The following is a 21,788-nucleotide window of genomic DNA, read 5'->3' on the forward strand; positions in this document are numbered from 1 at the left end:
CTGAGAAGAGATGAGGGCTGAGGGAGTTGGAATATTTGCTCATTCACTCTTTCATTCATTCCACAGACATATTGGCCACCTACTGTTCCATGTGAATGAACACTCCTAGGTAGTTCCCACTTTCCTCACATGGCTTCAGCATCTGCTTACATAAGCCCAACCACAGAACACAGACATATCCCCCTTCAGTTCTGATCTTGTGTGGCTCATTGTTCTAGTCTGCTGGGATCTTGTTGAATCCCAACTCTGTCATCTGATGGTATCCCTTCCAACTTCATGTCATCCTCTGGGAATCTGATAAGTACATGTTCTATATTTTTATTACAAACATCGATAAAAATGTGGAGTGGGGTAGTGCTCAGACACACAGAATACCCTGAGAAATCTCCCTCCCTATCTACATGGACTCTTTAACAAGCCCTCTTTGGTGATATTCTATTCCTAGGCTGTATCTCACCACTTCTTCCAACAGGGGAACATAAAACGATCTTGTCAAATACTTTGCAACAGTCCAAATGCACCATGCCCACTTCATTTCCCTCATCAAGCTGGCAAATAAATGAATAATGCTGGCAAATGGAAGAAAATAATTAGATTGGCAAGACTTGCTTTTAGCACATCGATGCCAAATGGTCATGATTTCTCTTTCCAAGTGCTTATAAACAGCTCCCTTAACTGACAGCTATATGCACTTACCTAGGACTGACAACAATCTCACTGCTAAACATCTTGAATTTTTTTTTCTCTTTCCATGAAGCAGAATTACATATTTCTGTTTCTAAGCTCCGGCATCCTTTTTCCCTTGATTCTGCAGAGATTATCTCCCTTAGTTTAGAGATCAAGTTTGCAAGTTTTCTGGTCACTTAAAAAAAATCATATCCTTTGATAAAACCCTATAAGAGATGCATGAAACACTGGTGAAATTTAGGATGTGTATGACACAGGCTGTGAAGTACACCAGAGTAGAAGCCTCTGGAGACTACGGCCAGTGTTAGGTTGCTGTCTCTTTGGATGGATTTGGTATACTGCTGCCTGGACATACGAGTGTGGTTTTGAATAGTAATGACTTGAAGCTTTCGCAACCAGAGATTTCTGAAAAATTAGCTTCTAAATAATTTGTCTTCTCTCCTTCTGCCCATATTGCTCATCCCTGCCATCAGCACCTTCAGAGTACCAAAGTGCAAAATCTACTGACAATTGAGATAGGACTTACCCACTTGCCCAAGCCTGGATAGTCATGTTCCGGATCAAAGAGATGCTGGTGCAACTGGAACTCTCGACTGAACTCGGCGGTGTCGGGGGTGTTTTCTAGACATCCATCATCTACTGCAAACAGCCAAAGATTTTTGAGGAACAGCCAAGACATTTATCATTATTCTAAGAGTTAATTTATCACTAGACATCCAAAGGTCAGAATCTGTTCACATCAGTAGTAACTTGGAACACTACAAGCCACCTTCCCTCTAGAATCCAGTTAGATAGGACTGCTTATCGCAAACCCCACTCCTGTGCAGAGGCTCACTGGCTGTTCACCAAACCCACTTCCCTTTCCTTCTTAGCACACAGCTAGACTAATTTCCCAGCCTTGCTTTGCAATCACGTGGAGTCATTTGCCTCAGTTGAGGCCAATAGAATGTAAGCACAAGTCATGTATTCCATTCCCAGGCCCGGAAGTGAAATACATCATTTAAAAGCATAAAAACCTCTCATACCATGTTCTACTTCTCCTCATCCCTCATCCCCATCTGCTGATCAGCTTGTTACATGCCGCCAGGGCAACTGTGGGTGTCAGGTGTAAAGATGGCAGTCTGGGGTGCTGAACCATCCACCCAACACAGCCTCATCCACCTCTGGCAGGACTTCACATGGGTGAAAAATAAACTTCTATTGCGTTGAGCCATAAAAATTTTTTTATCTGTTACAACAGCAAGTGTTTCCATAAGTAACATACTTCTATTGCACATGACCCGCTTTGTTTTCTCTTGAGCAAGCACTTTAGAAACTACTTTGGCTTCTTGGAGAAAGTACATTACACAACAACATCAATCTCCACACAGTGCTTGATGTTGTGTTTTACTGTGATAACAGCTTAAGCTTTGGAGTCAGATAAGAGCAGAGCTCAAGGATCAAATCCCAGCTCCTAAGATATAGATAGGTTTAATTCCTTTGCAAAGTTGACTTGGTCTCTCCAAGTTCATTTATGTATTTGTGAGATGCAAATAATTAAATACAGGATTGCCCTGAGGAAGAGAGATGATTGCATTTAGAGCACTCAGCACATAATAGGTTTGCAATATGTTTTAGTTCCCTCCCCAGCATCTCCCTTTAACTGATGGTTTATACTATGACTGCCCTTTGAAATCAAGCATGTCTTCCAGTCAAGCCAAAGAAAGAAGGCTATCCCTCTTGGATGCTGTTTTTATCTAAATTCTAGCATGACTAGGCATGATGTTCTAAAAGTGAGTCCTTTTCCCCATGTCTAATGTATTGTAGACAACGCAATAAGAAGGGGGACAGAGGAGGGATCGTGAATTTTGTGCAGGGTTAGCGGGAGGAAGGAGGGTCTCATTTTAAAGACATAGTGAGACATCAAAATCAACGCTGAAGGGGGGCCTATTTACAATTAGCCAGGTTGTGTAGCTCTTGACACTGCTCTGAAGCCTCCCAGCAGCTTTCAGCATGCAGTCTCTCAGCTCTTAGTAGCATGCAGCTAACGTGGAAGTCATCAGCATTCTGTACAATCCCTCATGTGGCTCTCTACTTTTCAGTGAGCTATTTATCTAACTTTTACAATATATAGCAATTAACATGTAGGAAAATATACCAATTCAAGAGGGTTCAGGCAGTCTGCATATGGTACCTTTATAACCTTTCATAATTGTTTCTGCTGTACCTCTGAGTGGGCCCTGACTGAGGTGCAGATAAAGCCTGTTCTGGGAACTGAAGGTGACTCCCGGGCTGAAAATGTGCCCGAGCATTCACATCCTATCTCTGAAGCTGAGATGGACTCTGAGCTCTGCTGTTCTATCCAGGGTGAGTGGGCCACTATTCAGAGAGAGCACAGCATGAAAGGAGAAGTCAAGGTTTTATTCTGTGCTGTGCCGTGTCATGATTCAAGCAATTCCTCACAAATAAAGGCTAAATGTAGCAAGCGATTTCATTCTTGGAATGCAGATTGTGGTAGAACAAAGAATGAGGAAAATGTTAGTTTAATTTAAGGAGGGCAAAGGAAATGGCAGACAATCTGTGACAAGAAAGTGTCTGGATTTGGGACTTTGTCCTGTTCTACCAGGCCAGCTTGATTGCTGTCTCTCAGAGCTCCTAAGTGCACGGACTAGAGCTTGATTCCATAGGTCTGTATGATTTTATATTTTTATTGTTTTTGTTTTCAGATAAGATAGAACTACACTGTGTGCTCTTTTAAGGCATTGCTATGTCTTCCTTCCAGAGACGAAGAGATGAAGGCTCAGGAAAGTGAAAGTGGCATGCTACAGTCAACAGCAGAGCTCAGATCTCCAGTCTCCTATAACATTCTCCAACTTCAGTGTGCACTAGAACCATGAGGAAGACTAGTTACAACAGATTTCTGGGTCCCACCCCTAGAATTTCTGATTCAATAGGTTAAATCAGAGAGGAGGGCCTGAGAAGTTGCATTTTTAGCAAGTTTCCAGGTGCTGCTGCTGCTGGTGGTGGTGCTGGAATCACACTTTAAGAACCACTGCACTGTAACACATTCAATGGATTTAACAATGGAGACGTCACTCCCTAAACTCTGATCTGGTCTTTCTTCCTACCCATCCAAAACCCTACAAGCAAGTAAAAGGTGGCTGAAATGATTAGAGCCAGGCAGTGATTCAGGTTTTCCTGCCCTCCTGGCCCAGCAGCCACACATTGGCTTGGTCACATCCAACTACGTTGGTTGTTTCGCCTCAAGATGGAAGCTTTGTGCCCCATGGAAAACAGAGGCCTCACCCTAAATGAAAGGAGGGGCATCTTTTTAAAGAGAGTCTCTTTCAGAGAGAGGCTGCATTGTGTTTAAGAAAAGCTGAGGTCAGACCAGTTCTGGGTATCATAAGAAAAAAATGTCTGGGCGTGGTAGCTCACACCCATAATCCCAGCACTTCAGAAGGCCAAGGTGTGAGGATCATTTGAGCTCTGGAGTTTGAGCCCAGCCTGGGCAACATAATGAGACCCCATCTCTACAAAAAATTTAAAAATTAGCTGGGCATGGTGGTGCACACCTGTTGTCCCAGCTACTTTGGAGGCTGAGAGAGAAAATTACTACAACTGTGCCACTGCACTCCCACCTGGGCAGCAGAGTTAGACTCCATTCAAACCAAAAAAAACAATAAAGCTGAGTAGTCAATATTATCACAATTTTCAGAGAAAGGCAATATGTCCCGGTGGTTGAGTACACAGCCATTAATCAGGTAGACTTGGGTTTGGGTCTTGGTTCAGCTACTTGTTATCTGGATAACCTTGTGCAAGTTACAATCTAAGCTTCTGTTTTCTTAATGTAAAGTAGAAATAATATTAGATTGGTACAAAAGTAATTGTGGTTTTTCCCATTGAAAGCAATGGCAAAAACCGCAGTTACTTTTGCACCAACCTGATAAATACAAACTGTTATTATTAGGCTTGCAGAAAAAGACTACTCTGGTGCTAGAAGCTAACACAAGCCCAAGGTAAGAGGTGCATTATTTACTCGGGGCAGCAAAGCTAATTATAATCAGGATGACACTTAAAGAGTCCTTACTCTATGCTAGGTGCTGTGCTAGAATGCTTTACATGGATAATTTTATTTACTTCCCACAATGACCTCCATTTTGCAAATAAGGAAATTGAGGTAGAAAGTGGTTAATTAACTTGTTTAAGGTCACACAGGTTGACCTGGAGTTTGAACTCAGGTAGTCAGAGTCTAGAGCCGCTACGCCTAACCACCAAAGTCAGCTGCTCAAAGACCAATGTGAGGGAAGCCCATGCTCTAGAGCTTGATTCCATAGGTCTGTGTGAGTTTATGTTTTTGTTTTTGTTTTCAGATAAGCTAGAACTACACTGTGTGCTCTTTTAAGGCACTGACTATGTCTTCCTTCCATTGATGAAGAGTTGAAGGCTCAAGAAAGTGAAAGTGGCATACTACAGTCAATGTGCTCTTTGGCATTAGGGGGTAGGAAAGTGGGCAGAAAGTGAACAACAGGGAAAATTTCAACCTTCTTCCTTAACCAACTTCTTCCTGAACCCATTCTCTCTTGTGCCACCTCCTGGCCCCCAAATAGACAGGATTTTAGGAAAGATGCTAACTTGGTGTTGATGCATGACACTGTTAGAACATTGACTGTCACAAGGAGTGCGGAAAACAAACAGGCAGGTATAATCCACAAACTAACCGGCTCCAAAGACATTAAAAATCAGCAGAAGTTGTCTCATGGAAAAGGAAAAAAATATGTTCCCCTTTTCATTAAAAGAGTAGCAAGTGCTAAAAAGTGCATCAATTCCCAAACAAGGGGAGACACAGAAAGTAGGTAAAGCCTTGGCAAGGGAAATCCTGTGTGGGTGTGTCTGAACACCAGAACTCACACAAAAATTCTGGAATAAGTTTCCCCTTCCCATCTACTTACAAATACGCATGGGCCCATCAGAATGGAAATACAATTTCTGGTAATATTTGTAGCTGATGTTAGAATTTCTAATTTCCTTCCAAAGCCCTACTTTCCATGGGAACCCAAGGGCATGTCTGTTACCTGTTTTTCCAACAGGACAGGGATTTGGAGGGTCTGGGTACCCCTGATCCTCACTAAAGTCCTTAGGAATGTTGTCTCCAGTCAACTCTGCCACGATGTTGGGGATGTTGCCGAAAGGACCCAGATGCTGAAGTCCTTCATGAGCTCCACCTGTGAGGGAATCAGAAGTAGTTCACTGCAGTGCAATTAAATTAATTTCAACTAATATTTATTCAGGTATATCACACAGGAAAAGCCCTGTGCCTTCTGCTGTGGGGAGAGAAGAAGAAATGAAATGGTTCTTGCCCTCTAGGGATTTCAAAATTTAGTTGCAGAAACAGACACGCACTGTACATATATTATTTCCATACAAGGCAAATTGTATGTTGTCCTGTAAAAGAAATGTTAATACAGCATTACAAGAACATGGGAAAGGGGCTGGGAGTGGTGGCTCATGCCTGTAATTGCAGCACTTTGGGAAGCCGAGGCAGGCAGATCACCTGACATCAGGAGTGCAAGACCAGTCTAGCCAACATAACAAAACCCCGTCTCTACTAAAAAAAAAAAGTGTATATATAAATATATATATATATAAATATATATATATATATATATAAACTAGTCAGGCATGGTGGCAGGTGCCTGTAATCCCAGCTGCTCAGGAGGCTGAAGCAGGAGAATCACTTGAACCTGGGAGGTGGAGGTTGCAGTGAGTCAAGATGGTACCACTGCACTCCAGCCTGGGTGAGAGAGTGAGACTCTGTCTCAAAAAAAAAGAAAAAAAAAAAAGCACATGGGAAAGGGAGAGTTCCATTTGGCTGATGGGCTGATGGGATGGGAGGGCTTCTTGGAAAAGCTGGAACTTGAGTGACACCAACACAGACGGGTAGGGCTGGAAGCTGGGCATGGAGCTTGGGCAGGACTGGGGACAAGAAAGGAAGGCAACTGCCATCCGGCTAGACAGGCTGAAAGCACATTATGACAAAAGATAAAGAAAAAAGTCACGGTCATCTTGCTATTTTAGCTCAACCACTTCAAACTTGGTGTATTTACTCCAATCTTTGCTATGTATCTTTTTATACAAAGTATCTATTCATTTTTATTTAATACTAAAGCACAAGCATCTTTCCATTTGGCTGCATGGTCTCTATTCCTGTGATTATAAATGGCTATGTAGTGTTTAGTCCAATGGCTGTACCACAACATATTAACCACTCCCTATTGTGAGACATTTAGTGTTTCCCAATTCATTTTAGACACTTAATGTTTCCCATATTTTGGATTAATTTTCCTCAGGATAAATTTCCAGAAGTCAAATCACTGGGTCAAAGGCTATAAAACATTTTAATGACTCTTGATATTGTATTGCCAAACTGTTTTCCAAAAAGGAGTTATAATTTATAAACCATCACCAGCAAAATATGAAATACCACTTTTGCAACATTCTCACCAGCATTGTTTTATAAAAATTAATTTTTACATTTTCTTTGCTAATTCAAATTTTTTAAAAATTACTGTTTTATTTTGAATGTCTTTTATTACCAACTTGGTCAAATATCTTCCCATGTGTTTACTATTTTTAATTTCATTTTTGTGAGCTGTTTGTTTATGCTTTGGGAATTTCAGTGTTTCTCTTATCAATTTGTATGAACATTTTACATAATAAAAATACATGACCTTTGGCTGTCACATTTTATGCAAATATTTTCCCATGTTGTCTGACTTTGAATTCAGGTTATTATTATAGTATTTTGCTAGCATACGTTTTTTTTGTTTATGTAGTCAGATTTGTCATTTTTATTCTCCTTTGTGATTTCTTCTTATCCTTCTAAACGCACAAAATTGTTGCCCCTTCAGAAGTACTACTGACATTTGGATGATTCTTTTAATTTTTCTCTTTGCAAGTTAACTCTTCAATCCATGTTATCTATTTTAGTGTATGTGAAATTGCTATCCAATTATCCCACCAGCATTTGTTAAATAATTCTGTCTTTTCCTACTTTGTTTCATGTCTTTAACAAATACTTAAGTGTCTCATACATACCAAAACCTACTCAGAGCACAGCAGTGAATAAGAACAACTTATCCTGCATAGCTTGTTTTACTACACAGCATGTTCATTTCTGGACTTACTTTTCTTTTAGTCTTAACATTCTATAAGGCTCATGAAGCTTCCTTTTCCAGCACCAGAGCAGACCATTTCTTAGAAGGATTTCATATTTATCAACTCCCTGGGGACATAGAAGCCCCACACTCAGAGTTCCCTCAATGCACAATCACGGTGCACACAGTCCTATACAGGAGAGGCTGGTTTACAATCAAAAGATGCCTTGGTGTTCATGGAATTTGAGCAAAATCAGGCAAAAATAATGCCATGCTTCCATCTTCTCAAGGAGGAGGATCTTGCCAACAGGTGGATTATTTAAGTCCAGTTGGATGAGGCTCGCTTGTCCCTGGATGAACACTGGCACTTGTGTTTGTTTTTTCGGCTGAACCAGCTCTTCATTGGATTGACACATTTTTTTCCCCTTGGAAATGTTAATATATTCAGTAGAATCATGACTAGATCTCAGTGTCCTGGGAATCATATTGTCTCTCTGAAGTGACATTGCATCACTCTGTCTTTGTGTGCTGTATTGATTAACGTTTAACCTTAAAAGGACAATCTTACCTCTGCTAATTCCTCTAGCCCCCAAATTCAGACATCAGTGGTGTTTGTTTTGTTTACACTTATATTTCATTGCTTTGTGATGAGAGTGGTTTGTGATGAGAATAATGAGATGTGTCTAGCCCAAATCTAGGTCACTGCTTTGTAATGAGAGAAACTATAAAGTTTCTGCATTTACAAAAAATGGAATTTCTTTTGTAAACTACCATATCATTATTTTTGGAAATTTTCCATGTGAATATTTAATATAAGGTATTTTACATAACTTATAAACATCTAACTATAGCCAATTTATCAACATTTAAATTATATTATTTTATATGCATATTCATATTTTATCTCTTTAGTCTATCATAACCTGATAGCTATATGTTAAAATCTACTACTATCAATAAGTGACTGTCATTCTCTTATTTCTTACCATTTTTAACTTTTATCATTTTGATGCTATGCTAGTTGGCATATCCAAGTGTATAAATGTTTCGTTTTAATTGTGTTGGTAACTGGCTGCTAAATATAAACTGATAAATCATAGGTTGGTTTGTATTTCTTTTATTAGCTTGCCACTCTCGCTCTGTTGATTTGTGTTTAATTGGTAAATCTTTGACTATCCTTTTATTTTTAACCTTTCTGTATCTTTCTGATGATTCATCCAGTTCATTTGTGGTAGCTACCTTCAGAGATTTTGTAGGGATACATATTATTCCACATTAACCCAATAGCTGCAAAGGTTAAACAGACACATCGGTACACTTGGTATTGATATATTTGAAGCTTTATATAATCTTGGCACTATAGCCCCCACTGTGCTTGCTATAGGGCAGGCTCTCTGGTGTGTCAATACATGTCTTGACTTTTGAAAGCACCCTAGCATTAAGTGCCAGGAATTATCCAACTTGGCTCAAGGCAAAATGCGTGTCTTAATGCTCCATTAGTAATTAATGAAGGAAGCAAACACAGTTTCCCTTATGGAAGGCCTGCCAAGGCTCTGTTTACCTCTGTGCACCAGTGCCATTAAAATGAATGCAGCACTTGTTAGGAAGCAACAGATGTTTAGCACTACGCAGATACATTAGAACACAGACTCTTTTTAAACTGCATTTAACGACGTCAAATCAAGAAACACTCACTGAGGTAGGAAGTGAGGGAGATACGCAGAAGTAAAAAATGCTGTCCTTTCCACTCTGTGAGCTGGAATTTTAGACAATTAAACAGGTATAGAAAATACAATAATTTTAACATTGTACAGTTGCAAATACAGCCAAATGCTAGTTATCTGGATCAGTATAATATTTAGGTTATGTTGATCTATTGTACCTAAATCCAAGTCAAACAAAATAAAATGATGCTATGGATGCCATTTGTTCTGTTCATCCCAGCCTCCTTAACTGTCTTACTGCAGTAACAACCAACAACAAATCAAACAATCTAAAAATGTTTATTGAGCACATAACATATAATCAAAACCTGGACTAGGTACTAGAGAGTCAATGATGAACCAGAAAAAAATAGAGGCTCTGCTCCCATAGTCTATAGAGAAACAAAAAGAAACCAACATAATACAGGCAGTTGTAATGCACTTATAATGTAACTGGGATACAGCAGTGTGTCACAGCTGTGTAGAGAAGTATCTAGCCCAGATCTACGTCACGGAAGACTTCCTGTAGCAACATACTGTGTACCAATAATTATGTTAGGTGCCGTAGAAGATATAAACATGAAAGTCATAGTTCCTATTCTCTAGTTGGTTCTTCATTCTAGTGGTTATACAAGACTAACACAATAAGCCAGTAGTATATTATATAATAAGATATATCCTCAACATAATGTATTACAGTATAGAAAACAGACCACTGTATAAAACTAGCTAGGTTGGAGAGAAGTTAAGAAGTTCTGCTCTAACAGTGTTGCTGAAACTCAGGAGTGAAGTGACAAGGATTGGAATTAGAGTGGCTGCAACATGAGTCAAATAAGATTTCTAGCAGTGCACAGGAGAGATGAGTCAAAAGTTTGTGAGGTTTCAAAATCTGCTGATTTGAGAAAAGAATGCCATTAATAAAGATAGGATCTTTCACTTACAGCTTTAAAATTATTTCAGGCAATTAATTAATTCTGTCCTGTGATGATGCTTTATTTATGTTTCCACCACAGCCATGGCACTCTACAAATGTCTCTAGAATAAATGGAAAATATTTAATTCTTGCCAAATGAGTTTTAAGCCCAGTTGTGTTTATATAAACGTTGCTTTATATAATAAAATTGGTACCATGCAGCTGTTTATTTCCAAGCTCTAGATATCAAATCATTGGTAGACTTTCTTTGTATTGCCATGGCAATAAAGTTGCACTCAGTTATAATTGTCAAGGGAGTGAGAAATAAAGAGAGTTGGTCTTATTTGAGTCAGAGCCCTTCAATCTCCTTCTTGGCCTGTGCTGGAACCCTGCGTAAAAATCTGCCAATCTTTCGACAGCATCCTGCTCTTCTCTGCATTCCCATCCTCTGCTATGTGCCTCCCATTCTCCCTCCTGCATGTATCCCTTTGAGGTTGGCAATTCAGCTGGGAAGTCGACCTGGTTGGTTTCAGTCTCTCCCTGGCCTTGGTAATCTGATCAACCTCAGCTCCAGGCTTTGCCACCTACGGTCTTGTTAGGTGTCAACAGAGCCCTGAGCAGCATCCCCAAGGACCACCAGCTGGAGTCTAGCAACTCCAATGCTCGCTTGTCCAGAACAGGGCACACTGACTTTTCTGGTTACTTAAAAACTCCCTTGGGGTTCGAATCCATTTTCCTGTCTCCATGATTTTGAAGGTCAGTTGTTAGTATCTAGTAAACAGAAATATGAAAATTGAATACCTTCTGACCCCCAAAATTTTCTTGGCTCTGAACAGTCATGGCCTTTCGGTTGCACTGCTTGGGTTTTTTTCATTGTTTAGTTTTGGAGTAAATCTCTGTTATCACATCTTATCTTGATGTCATTTGACTCTCCAAAAGTTGTGCATAAAACAATCTGAATTAACTGAGCTTTCTGATTATAATAACATCTCACTTATCTCTTCACTAGAGAATGCGGTGTTTCATGTAGTATTCAGATCGCTGAAGCATCCGCTTTAGGATCCAGATTTATTTAACCATTTTAAAGGAAAATGTTCCACTACGAATATTAGGTAAATATTTTAAACAGCAGCTTGGGGATATGACTTTTGTTGTAACAGTGTATTCTGAGAGTCTTAAAGGGCATTAAGATATAAAACTATATTAAATGGTCCCAGATGCAATAGTTTTTAATGTTCTTTGTCACCTCACTCCTTCTAAGCTATTAATTCTAGTCATCCCAAATTTTTTCCATGATGAAATACAATAACTTGAGAGTGCACCTAGGCCCTGCCCCCCACAACACACACACACACACACACACACACACACACACGGGGACCTTATCCAAATGTCGAATCTGATGTAAGGTGAAGGGTGGGGCCTGAGGTTCTGCATTCCTCACAAGTTCCCAGGTAGTGCAGATGCTGCTGGTCCACGAGCCACACTTTCAGTAGCAAGGGGCTAGAAAATGAGAGAGCCAGGTTTATTAGAATTATATATAAAATGAAATTAAATTAGCTCTGGGAGAGCACCTAAGCCAATCTTGCCTTATGGAATTTGTGACATCCAGTGTGGCTGCTAAGAACCTTCTTAAAAGTCTGCAGTTTCATAGAAAGGAGCTGTCATTGCAGTTGTAGTCCTTTTACTTAAGGTTTTACTCTACAGAGGCACTTGCTCACACTTTGCAAGAAAAGGATGCTGCTACCCCATTTCTCACTTACACCAATTCTGTGGGAATTAGAGGTAAACACCTCCCTTGAAAGTGAGTTCTCACGGTATAAGCGAGGTCCTTTGCAGAGCCTGATGATGTCCACTACGATGCAAGAGTTCTCCTGGCTGTGGCCAGTGGAGGCAGTTTTGATGAAAGTTAAGGTTGGTCAGAAATTAAGAACATAAATGGGACCTGGGCTACTTCCTCTTTTCTTTCTTTTTTTTCTTTTTTTTTTTTTTGTAATGTTATGGTTTCAACGGTTTCAAAATGCTTTTATATCCTTACTTAAAACATCCTAGTGAGGTCAGTAGGACAAGAATCACTATGCATAATGCTAAGTGAGAAAGTGAGTCCTGGGAGAAAGTTTCTTGCCTAAAGCCACTCAGCAAGTTAGTGCTATTTTGGATTCCAGCCCTGTGTCCGCTCTACAGTGGTACTGGGAGAGCCCCCACGAGGCCTTGGCTGCGTCCATTCATACCCTTTCCTGTGCGTTTCCATCTTCCAAAGATGGGCTGGATCTCCAGAGCCACAGTTGATAGAACGACCTGTCGGGGAAGCTGGGGTCTCTCATAGTTTCCAGGTCACTCAGGGGACCCCCAGTGTCAGCGACCACTGCAGAGCCAGGCACTGGCAGAATGGCTCTGAGACAGGACGCCACCTGTCGGCCTCGCCACCACGGTTCCTTCACACCTGAGTGCCCACGTTTCCTTTGCACCTGAGTGTTCCAAACCTCACGCCGAGGTCTGGAACATCCAGACAGCCCCTGCCCTGCAGACTCTGCCACACAACTTGGGAACAGCCAGACAAGCCCGCAGCCAGCGGCGTCCCATCCGCACCCTCACCCTGCCTGCAGCCCTGGGTTCTCACGCAACGGGGCACTGGCGCTGGGCAATAAAAGAGAACTGCGGCGGGGCAGCCTGGTGCCAGGGAGCCAGTCGCCCACCTCGTAAAAAGGGAATTCCGTGAGGAGCGTCTGGCAGGGAGTGGGCACTCTCCCCTGAATACCAGTCATTCAGCTGAAGGGAACGGGTCCAGCAGTTTTCACTTATGTTACCACAAACAGCAGATGCTAAAAATACACTGCGGTCTCGATACATCACTCAGAAAGCGACAACCAGTTTTCCTTTTGTCAGCGGTCCGGGAGTGGTCTGGCACTCCACACAGCGCCTGGCCGCCTCTGGTTTCCCCTCAGACTCTGACAGAGCTGAAGGTGCAGCGGAGAGCCTGAGGAGGGCAGAGAGAAGGCGGAGAGGCGGCAGCGCTCCCCAGGCCAGGGAAGGCAAAGTGGAGTGGGCGAGGGGGGCGAGGGGGGCGAGGGGGGCGAGGGCTCCTTCTGGAGGCCACAGAACAGCCTGAGACTCCCTGAGGCGACACCGGCCACAGGCACCAGGCACTGGGGGCTGAGAGAAGCCCCGACACCCAGCAATCTCCTGCCTAAGGTCCAACTTGCCACAAAAGTGTTGGGTTTGTTTTTTTTTTCACAACTTGAGGTCAACATATACACAACTTTACAAAATGCGCAATCACTTGTCCACAACCAGAGGGCTCATCAGTCAGCTTCTATATAATTCGCCCTTGGGTTTCTCCTTCTCAGTCAGCACTCAGGCAATTTCACCACAGTTAATGTCCCCAATGGAAAGAAGAAGACGCAGGCAAGGAGAAAGAGCAGGAGAGGGACAAACAGATGGGGCCTTATGAATGGGGAAAGGAGCCTGAAAGAAATGGCTCACATGAGGGTGAAACCTAAAATTGTAGATGTCTGACCCCGATGTTTCTGCTTCCTGCCACCCAAGTAATTGAAGGGAGACACAAGAAAAGAACGGAGTCATTTCCACACATCCTTTCTCCAGATTCACTCTATGTATTAAGAACTTTTGGCCTTGACTTCTGGTGAGAAATTAGTCCTAACATCCAGACCTATTTATGAAAAGCAACTATTTTCATTTACTGAGGACCCACAGAAACGAGAGGACTTTTTATACAAAGGGCCTTTGATAGCTTCCTGTTGTTAGGGCCCCGAGTTCAAGGCCACATTCTGCCACACACTATGGGATTCTCATACCCTCCCAGTCTCACTGGACCTGTTTCTCCCCTTTTAACCTGGGGATAACATGCATGTGGGAGGATCAAATCAGATACTGTATATAAAATGTTACCTCAGTACCTGGTGTGTAATAAGCACTCGGTGAATGCCAGTTGCTTTTACTGTCTAGTCAATATTTCCTAATAGCACAATTAACAGGTTCGAAATTAATGATGCTACATATTTTTCATTCCGGTGATCATGGTCCTGTATTTGAGGTATTGAGCAACAGGGCTCAGAACATTTGAGCTTTTTACTAACATTTGTGCCTCTGTATCAGTTCAAAACTAAATACAGTCCTGCTTTGCCTAACAAAGTTACAAATCCAGGCAGCATAATACCTTCTCTTAAGGAGCTTGCCCCCCAATACGGGACAAAATATGTCCACATAACACATATCTGATGTTTGTGCCTGGTGGAGGCGACCACGAGCACTAGAAGATAAATGTGTCTCCTGCAATGAGAAAAGGAACACACAATAGTTCACGCTTAGAGATGGATATTATCACCTCAGCTCTCCTCCCTGGGAACAGAATTTAGTTTAAGCTGTTTAGAACGGTGAGGGTTTATGTTGCAATATCCACATTCTCTAAACTCACAGGACAAGTGACCCCCAAAGCACACAGCATTTGGTAATTGAGAAAAACAAAGGAATGATTCTATCTGTGCTGAATTGGCTTATTCATTGACTTGCCTCAGGGCAGAGGGCTGGCCCAGGCAGTTTGCTGGAGTGATCCTTCTGCTCTGAATTCGAGCCTGGTTCCTCACAGGGACTGCCCCACATAGCCGGCAAGGCCAGACACCCTGGCTGGCATTAGCCTGGCCTTGTAGGAGAGATCTAAATTGGGTTGAGCCTGTTGGCAGATAAGCAAAATGAAACCCATTCGGATATTTTGTCTTGAAAGGCATTTGTTTTCATTCCTTTTCTTTCTTCTTCTGCCTTTCCCCTCGTACTGGGATCTGAAAAACTCAAGCTCCTTGGGGACCAAAGGCAGCATTATCATCATCTACTCAGAGGCACGCAAACAGTGAAGGCACAGACGTGAATTCTCTGTGCACTGCATTTGTAGCTTTCACATCTACATGTGGTCCCAATTTAGGATCACAAGCGGAGTTGTTTATTTTAGAAAAGCTTTTTAGTTCACTTTTAAGGTATTTTGCTTAACCATTGCTTGCTTTCCAAAAGGAGAAAATGTATTTTTTTTTTCTGAAGTGGTGTTTGTTTTGGCTGTTTACTCATTTGCAAAAGTTCAAATTTTATCCTATGAATTTAACTAATTTTTCTGTAGCCGCCGCAAACCCCAGCCCTCTCTAACACATACACACAAAACACCAAAATAAAATAATTTGGACTTGAAGCATTTTTAGGAGAGCTGTGAATTTAACAGGTTTTGAAAAAGACATTTCGAATAGGTAATTTGCAATAGCACTTTTAGCTCCTTCATATAACTTTGATTTGGTGTCTGAAATGAAGTCTCAACTTGGCAATTTGTATGGAGGCTAAGCATGTCTTTATAGTAAGGTTAAGGTTTGTGTGTGTCCTTTAAAAACTGTTTTATAATTCTTGCTGAAAATATATGGCTTAGCTGGGAGTCAGACTGGAGCTTAAGTTGAGGTATCAGTTATTATCGAAAAAATAATGGGATACAGAATTGTGGTGATGGATGGGATTAGGTGAGGATATGGACACGGAACTGTGAAAAAGTAAAAATATGGATTTTGGCTCTCTAGCATCTGCTTCCACATACAGGCCTACTGCCTCCAATTATTTAAAGCCCTCACTTCATCTTCCTTTCTGAAACTATACTTACTGATGACATCATTTGTCCAGAACCTGAGCCCCACCTCTCTGTTCTCAATGACATAACAGGTCCTCTGTATCATTCCTTTGGGTAGGCTTCTCTACTAACATGGTAATGAGTGCTAATAAACATGTGGTATTCTGCTCCTGTATGATATGTTTGCAACTTAAAGGATTTCTGGGATAATTCTCTTAAAGTAGTGACTTCACCAACAGGAATTCCAGCCCCCTCCCCGCTCCCGGTGTGCCAGCTCAAAGGATAAACACGGTATGCCAGGTTCTTAGGTAAGGAAAAGGGGCAATGGCGATGACAATCCTGCAGGCAGAAACAAAGACAACAGGGGCCAAACCAGAGCCAGGTAAATGCACAGGACGTTTATAATTAGTGATCCAGCATCCAAGGACATAGCTTCCAACATGAAAGAAACAAGTAAAGGAGATCTGCAGGAGCTTAGGGAAGAGAGAAGCAATGAATGGCTGAGCCAACAGATGACGTCAGCACCAAGACACTGTCATAGTGGAAGTGACCCTCTGACCCAGACCCAAAGCTCTTTGATGGTTTCTGTTGAGGCTCACCTTCCAGTCAGCCTGGGCTTCAGAGGGAAGCAGGTCACTGGGGACGTATGGGTGGTGAAGAGGTGTGAATAAGGGGTAGCAGGAACTGTGTTGGGCCCATTCTGGATGCGATGAGGTGGGAGTGGCAGGGCCTGGTAGCGCTGTGCTCACTCAGAGCCCTTTCCTTCAACTGGCCTGGTTCTGCACTGGCCAGGGGAGTGGCCCTAGCAAGATTGGGGGTACATAGCTTGGGAATGTAATTAGTCCATCATGTCACTTCTCTCCATATGTCTGTACACTAAAATGAGGAGACTCCATTTGGAAAGGCCTTTTGGTTCATGACAAGGAACGTGATTCTCACTTGGTCTTACAGATTTGGACCTGCAGCAATCACCAGTCCCCTACTTCTTTTTCTCTATCCTAAGCTGCTATAAATCCTTAAGTGTTTTTTATAAATGACTAGAATAAACGTTTGTTTCAGAGAGTAATCTCATTGTAGAAAATTCTTTTCTGAGTCCCTAGTAGTTATTACTGTTTTGGGGGAGGGTGGGGATTAATTCTAGCCTCAAGAGGGGAGGGCATGTAGTGTGTGTGTTGGGGAGAGGGTGGTGCTCAGACTAAATCCTGTACAACCCTTTGGTAGTATGTTCCTGGCCTATGGTTTCCCATCTCATACAAATATTCCCAATTTCTCTCTTTATCCCTGCAACCTCTGCCTGGAAATAGGTATTAAGAATAAAGCAGGTGCAATGGCTCACGCCTGTAATCCTAGAACTTTGGGAGGCTGAGGCGGGCAGATCACTTGAGATCACTTGGTCTCAAGAGTTTAAGACCAGCCTGGCCAACATGTTGAAACCCCATCTGTAATAAAAATACAAAAAAATTATTCAGGCGTGGTGGTGGGCGCCTGTAGTCCCAGCTACACAGGAGGCTGAGGCCGGAGAATCACTTGGATCTGGGGGGCGAGGTTGCAGGGAGCCAAGATTGTGCCACTGCACTCCATCCAGCCTGGGTGACAGAATGACACATCTCAAAAAAAAAAAAGAATAAAACTACAACAAAACCAAACAAAAAAGCATTCACGACTTATTATCAACTTTATGCCAGGAACCATACCTGAAGCCAGAACTCAATGTTATGTTAGAAGAGACAGACTCAAAGGTGGCCAGAAAGCTGTGTGGAAGAGTGGTGAGCAATTTGTGCCTTAAAGTCCGAAAGAGAGGCCTCTGGCAATACACTCGGACAGCTGAAGCACTCCACAGAGACACCGGAGTTATACCTCACGGAATTCTTTTGAACCTTAAAAATGGCAACTCTCTTACCCACACATGGTAAAAGGAGTGAGGAAAGCACACGTAACTCAAATTCATGAAAACACCAGACTTATCTTGAAAAATGGCTTCAACCTTCCCATTCACCCACTCCAACCCAATTTTTAACTAGAACTACTGATGAAAAGTAATGTTGGCCTGAGTCAATTCCAGTCCCCCTTTATATATTTTAAAATTGTATACAGCAGTGCTGTTCTATAGAAATAGAATGTGAACTACATTTGTAATTTTAAATTGTCTAGTCTTCTCAATTCAAAAAGTAAAAAGAAATAGTGAAACTAAATTTAATAATTTTTTTATCCCAATATAACCAAATTATCATTTCAACATGTAATTGATATAAATAATTGCCAATGAGATATTTTATATTCATTTTTTCATGTTGTCTTCCAAATAAGGTGTGTAGTTTATACTTAGAGCATATCACAACTTGAGCCAGCTGTATTTCAGGTGTTCAGTAGCCTCGTGGGCCTGGTGAATACCAAATCGAGCAGAGCAGGTGTATAGGGGAGGTTAGGCATGGTGGTCAAAAGTGCAGGCTGCAATCCAGATGTCTGACTTTGAACACTGGCTCCATCATACTAGCTGTATGACCTCATCTGTAAAACAAGAATACTTAAGTAATACCATCTTTAAGCAGTTGGTATGAGGATAAAATAAAATAGTCCTTGTAAGACATTTTGTAAGAATCCTGGCAAATATTGTGCTTAATAAATGTTAGCTGGGGTGGTCACTTTATAATGCATGAGCTCTATACTTAAAAACATATGTGGTACTGAACAAGTTATCTTACCTCTCTGAATATTAGTTTCCTTCTCTGTAAAACAGGGGTGATAATAATATCCATTGAGAAGATTAACTGGTACAAACATGGCACTTAATAAATGTTCATTTCTTTCTCCTTGACTTTAGGTGCCAATGAACAGAGAAATAGCCAAAGGGCTCGCTGAGTGGGAGCAGAGCTAAATGGGCCTGGATAATTGGCAAACTGGATAGTCACGAGGTTAACTATGCCACAGGCAAGCATACAGATGGTTCCAACCCACCTCAGCCAGTGTGGGAGCGCCCAGTAGATGTATTTCTTTTGTAGCTCCTTTACTAGAAGCTTCATAACAGCAGGTATGTTTACTTTTTCACAGGCTAGTAGAAATAGAGTCTGTATGTGCATCTTATGTAACATATCCCTACGTATGTATGCTGAATTCAGTAGGCAGCCAAGTTCAGTATTTTAGAGCTGTAGCCACCACTCAGCTCCCTTGTGTTGATAAGAAGAAACACTCAGGGAAAAGAAGACCTATTTGTTTATTATAAGATTCAAAATCTCTAAGGGTAATGGCCTTTATTGCTTTCCTATTCAGAAGTTTCTTTTTTCATATTTAATAGCTCATACAGGATTTTGAAAAGGAAAACTTAAAAATTTTAATTAGAACCATATCCTAAATATCCTTTTGCTCCTCTGCATTTTTGTTTATTTTTTTCCTTAGGAATGATTTGTTCAGAGTTTTGAAATTACCAGGGAAGAGCTTTTGAGGATGTTTGAGATCCATGATTCAAAACAGGGAGGGACACATGAGTGACAGCTCTATTTGTGACATGAGAAGCCACCAGCCATTCCTCAAACTGCCAGCTCTGGGGTCCTCCATTCTGCACTCGAAGGAGATGCTGCAAACCCTGCCGAGGTTTTCATGCCCCTTGTCTTTAACATTTCAAAAAGCTCACTTCCCAAAGACAGTGAAACTGCCATGAAAAACAAAATGAACTCTGGGTGATGCGGCGGCCCCATCATTTCTCCCATCAATGGAAAGGGCAATTTTGATTAGAGACAAATAGTACTTGATTTTACCTAACGGGACTTAAGACTTCTTCACAGCTCTAACCCCCCGCCCTTCTCCACAGGAATTCAATAATGTAAACCTACCAATAAAAAATGAAATAAAATGAATATAATGAGAACACACTAAAACTAGTTTCCCTCCTGGCCTATGTCTATGTTGTATCTTTCAGAAACAGTCAGAAACTAGGCTTAAAACAAACAAACAAAAAACACCCCAAACCAGAACCTAATGCTGATGTGATCATTTAAATAAACACACTGGACAAAGAAGCTGTTTTACAAAAATGAAAATAGAAAAAAATTTATTGAGAAGAGGCATGGATTATTCAGGATACCTATGTGATTCTAATTGTTTCAGTGCTATTAGGTACATTTTAGTGGAATGTGGCCCTGATGGATAAATGTACTTTTAATTCACTTAAAGGCGATAATTTGAGATATGAGACTTTTTTTGGGTAGGCACAACCACAAAAATGTTATGTAAATCTTTAAAAGTTTCTCATCCAAAAACCTCAAAGGGTTTGACTCATGTCAACATCCACCTCCCCATTTGATAGGCAGAGGGAGAAGAACGACTATGAGAGGAAGATTCTCTGAGACCAGAACTGGAGACCTACTAGAGGCTGGGCTCGCATAGGCGCCCTGGCCCAGGCCACAGTAGGGAGGGAGGTCCTCCTTTCTGCCTTTGTGCCTCATCTCCTGAGTTAGAGACGGTAGCTTATTTTCCTCTCTTGGTTCCCTTCAGTATTCCTTATTTATTGAACAGATGTTCAATACGTATTTGTTGACAGAATGGCCTCCATTTTATGAGTGGAGGTGACTTAGCAGGACACGTGCTATTTACACAAACAGAAGAACCTAGCAGCACACACATGACTAGGGATCTCGTTATTATTGTTCCCAGCGGTAGATTTATAGTGAAGTGAATGAGGGCCCCTTATTTGTGCAGACTGCTTCCAAGGCCTGGAACCTAACTTTTCATTTGCAATTGTGTGTTATTTTTCTTTAAAAAAGTTTTCAAATTGCATGAGTTTCAGACCTCACAGAACTTGAATCTGTTGTGGATTCCTCTTAAAAGCTGTGTACAAATGCCATCTTGCATTTTTCATCTGTCATTATTTTGACTCCTAGTCATCCAAAGCAAATATAAATCAATTAGCTTTGTAGCCATGGACAAATGAGGCCTGGGTTTCCTCATTTCTGAAAATGAAAGGTGATTAAATACGATTCCTCAGATCCCAAAAGAGAATAATGTGGGGAAGAAGGGCACAGTGAGAAACAGAAGGAGGCAAAGGCTTGGACACCCTGGTGCTGGCTGCCCTACTAATAGCCGGCGTATGACCTTCAGTGAAGAACTGTACCTCTCAGGGCCTCATTTTCTCTACTATGAAATGAGGCAGGTGGACAAGACATTCTCTAAAATCCCATGACTCCAGCACCCTGACTTGTGCAGTGTGTCACCTCTCATGGCCACTCTCAGTGGGTGCTTACAGTAGCCCTGAGATTAGTCAATGTAACACTCTGGTGAGCTTCAGAATTCAGACTCAGTGCTCTTCTTACTATACCACATTGCAGGTATTTTCCAGCTCAACAGTAAATAAGGCTAATGTCATTGGTTTGATGGCCTTCAAATATGCACTGTTGTCATACCGAGTCAAAGATGACAGTCTGACATGAACCAGCATCGCAGATGTAGACATGGCGAATGATAAGGGTGTAGCTCCTTTCCCATGAGAGGCACTGGACTTGAAGTTGCAGCTGGTACAGCCCGTCTGCAGGGAAATGCCATTTTCTTCTCTTGCCTCTGTTCAAAACTTGAGTCCCACTGCATACAGCTAGGCAGTCATTAGAATCACTGGTGGCACTAAAAAAATCCCAAGCAGCCCAGAGTCCCTGGAACTACCATATTTGAATTCCTGGAGAGATTAGGGGCCAGGAATCTTTCATTTTAAGCTTCCCAGGTGATTCTGCTGATCCACAAGGTAGGAAAAT

At 41.6% G+C, this 21,788-nt stretch overlaps 1 protein-coding gene across 4 annotated transcripts in view; it reads right to left on the reverse strand.

Annotated features, from left to right (window-relative positions):
• The window catches only part of SCG5 (secretogranin V), a 53,010-nt gene that overhangs the window by 9,746 nt on the left and 21,476 nt on the right, over positions 1-21,788 (reverse strand). For 2 of the 4 annotated variants that reach the window (XM_012465372.2, XM_012465347.3), the window contains exons 3-4: positions 5,742-5,891; positions 1,214-1,323 (exon numbers count right to left, since the gene is read on the reverse strand). In XM_012465372.2, the coding sequence (XP_012320795.1) occupies positions 1,214-1,323; positions 5,742-5,891 (260 nt within the window). Of the gene's footprint in view, positions 1-1,213; positions 1,327-5,741; positions 5,892-21,788 lie in introns of all 4 variants that reach the window. The other 2 variants (XM_012465345.3, XM_012465366.2) reach the window with 1 other exon arrangement.

The sequence above is a fragment of the Aotus nancymaae genome, unplaced genomic scaffold (assembly GCF_030222135.1).
Source record: "Aotus nancymaae isolate 86718 unplaced genomic scaffold, 86718_ANA_hifiasm-v0.15.2.pri h1tg000011l, whole genome shotgun sequence".
NCBI lineage: Eukaryota > Metazoa > Chordata > Mammalia > Primates > Aotidae > Aotus > Aotus nancymaae.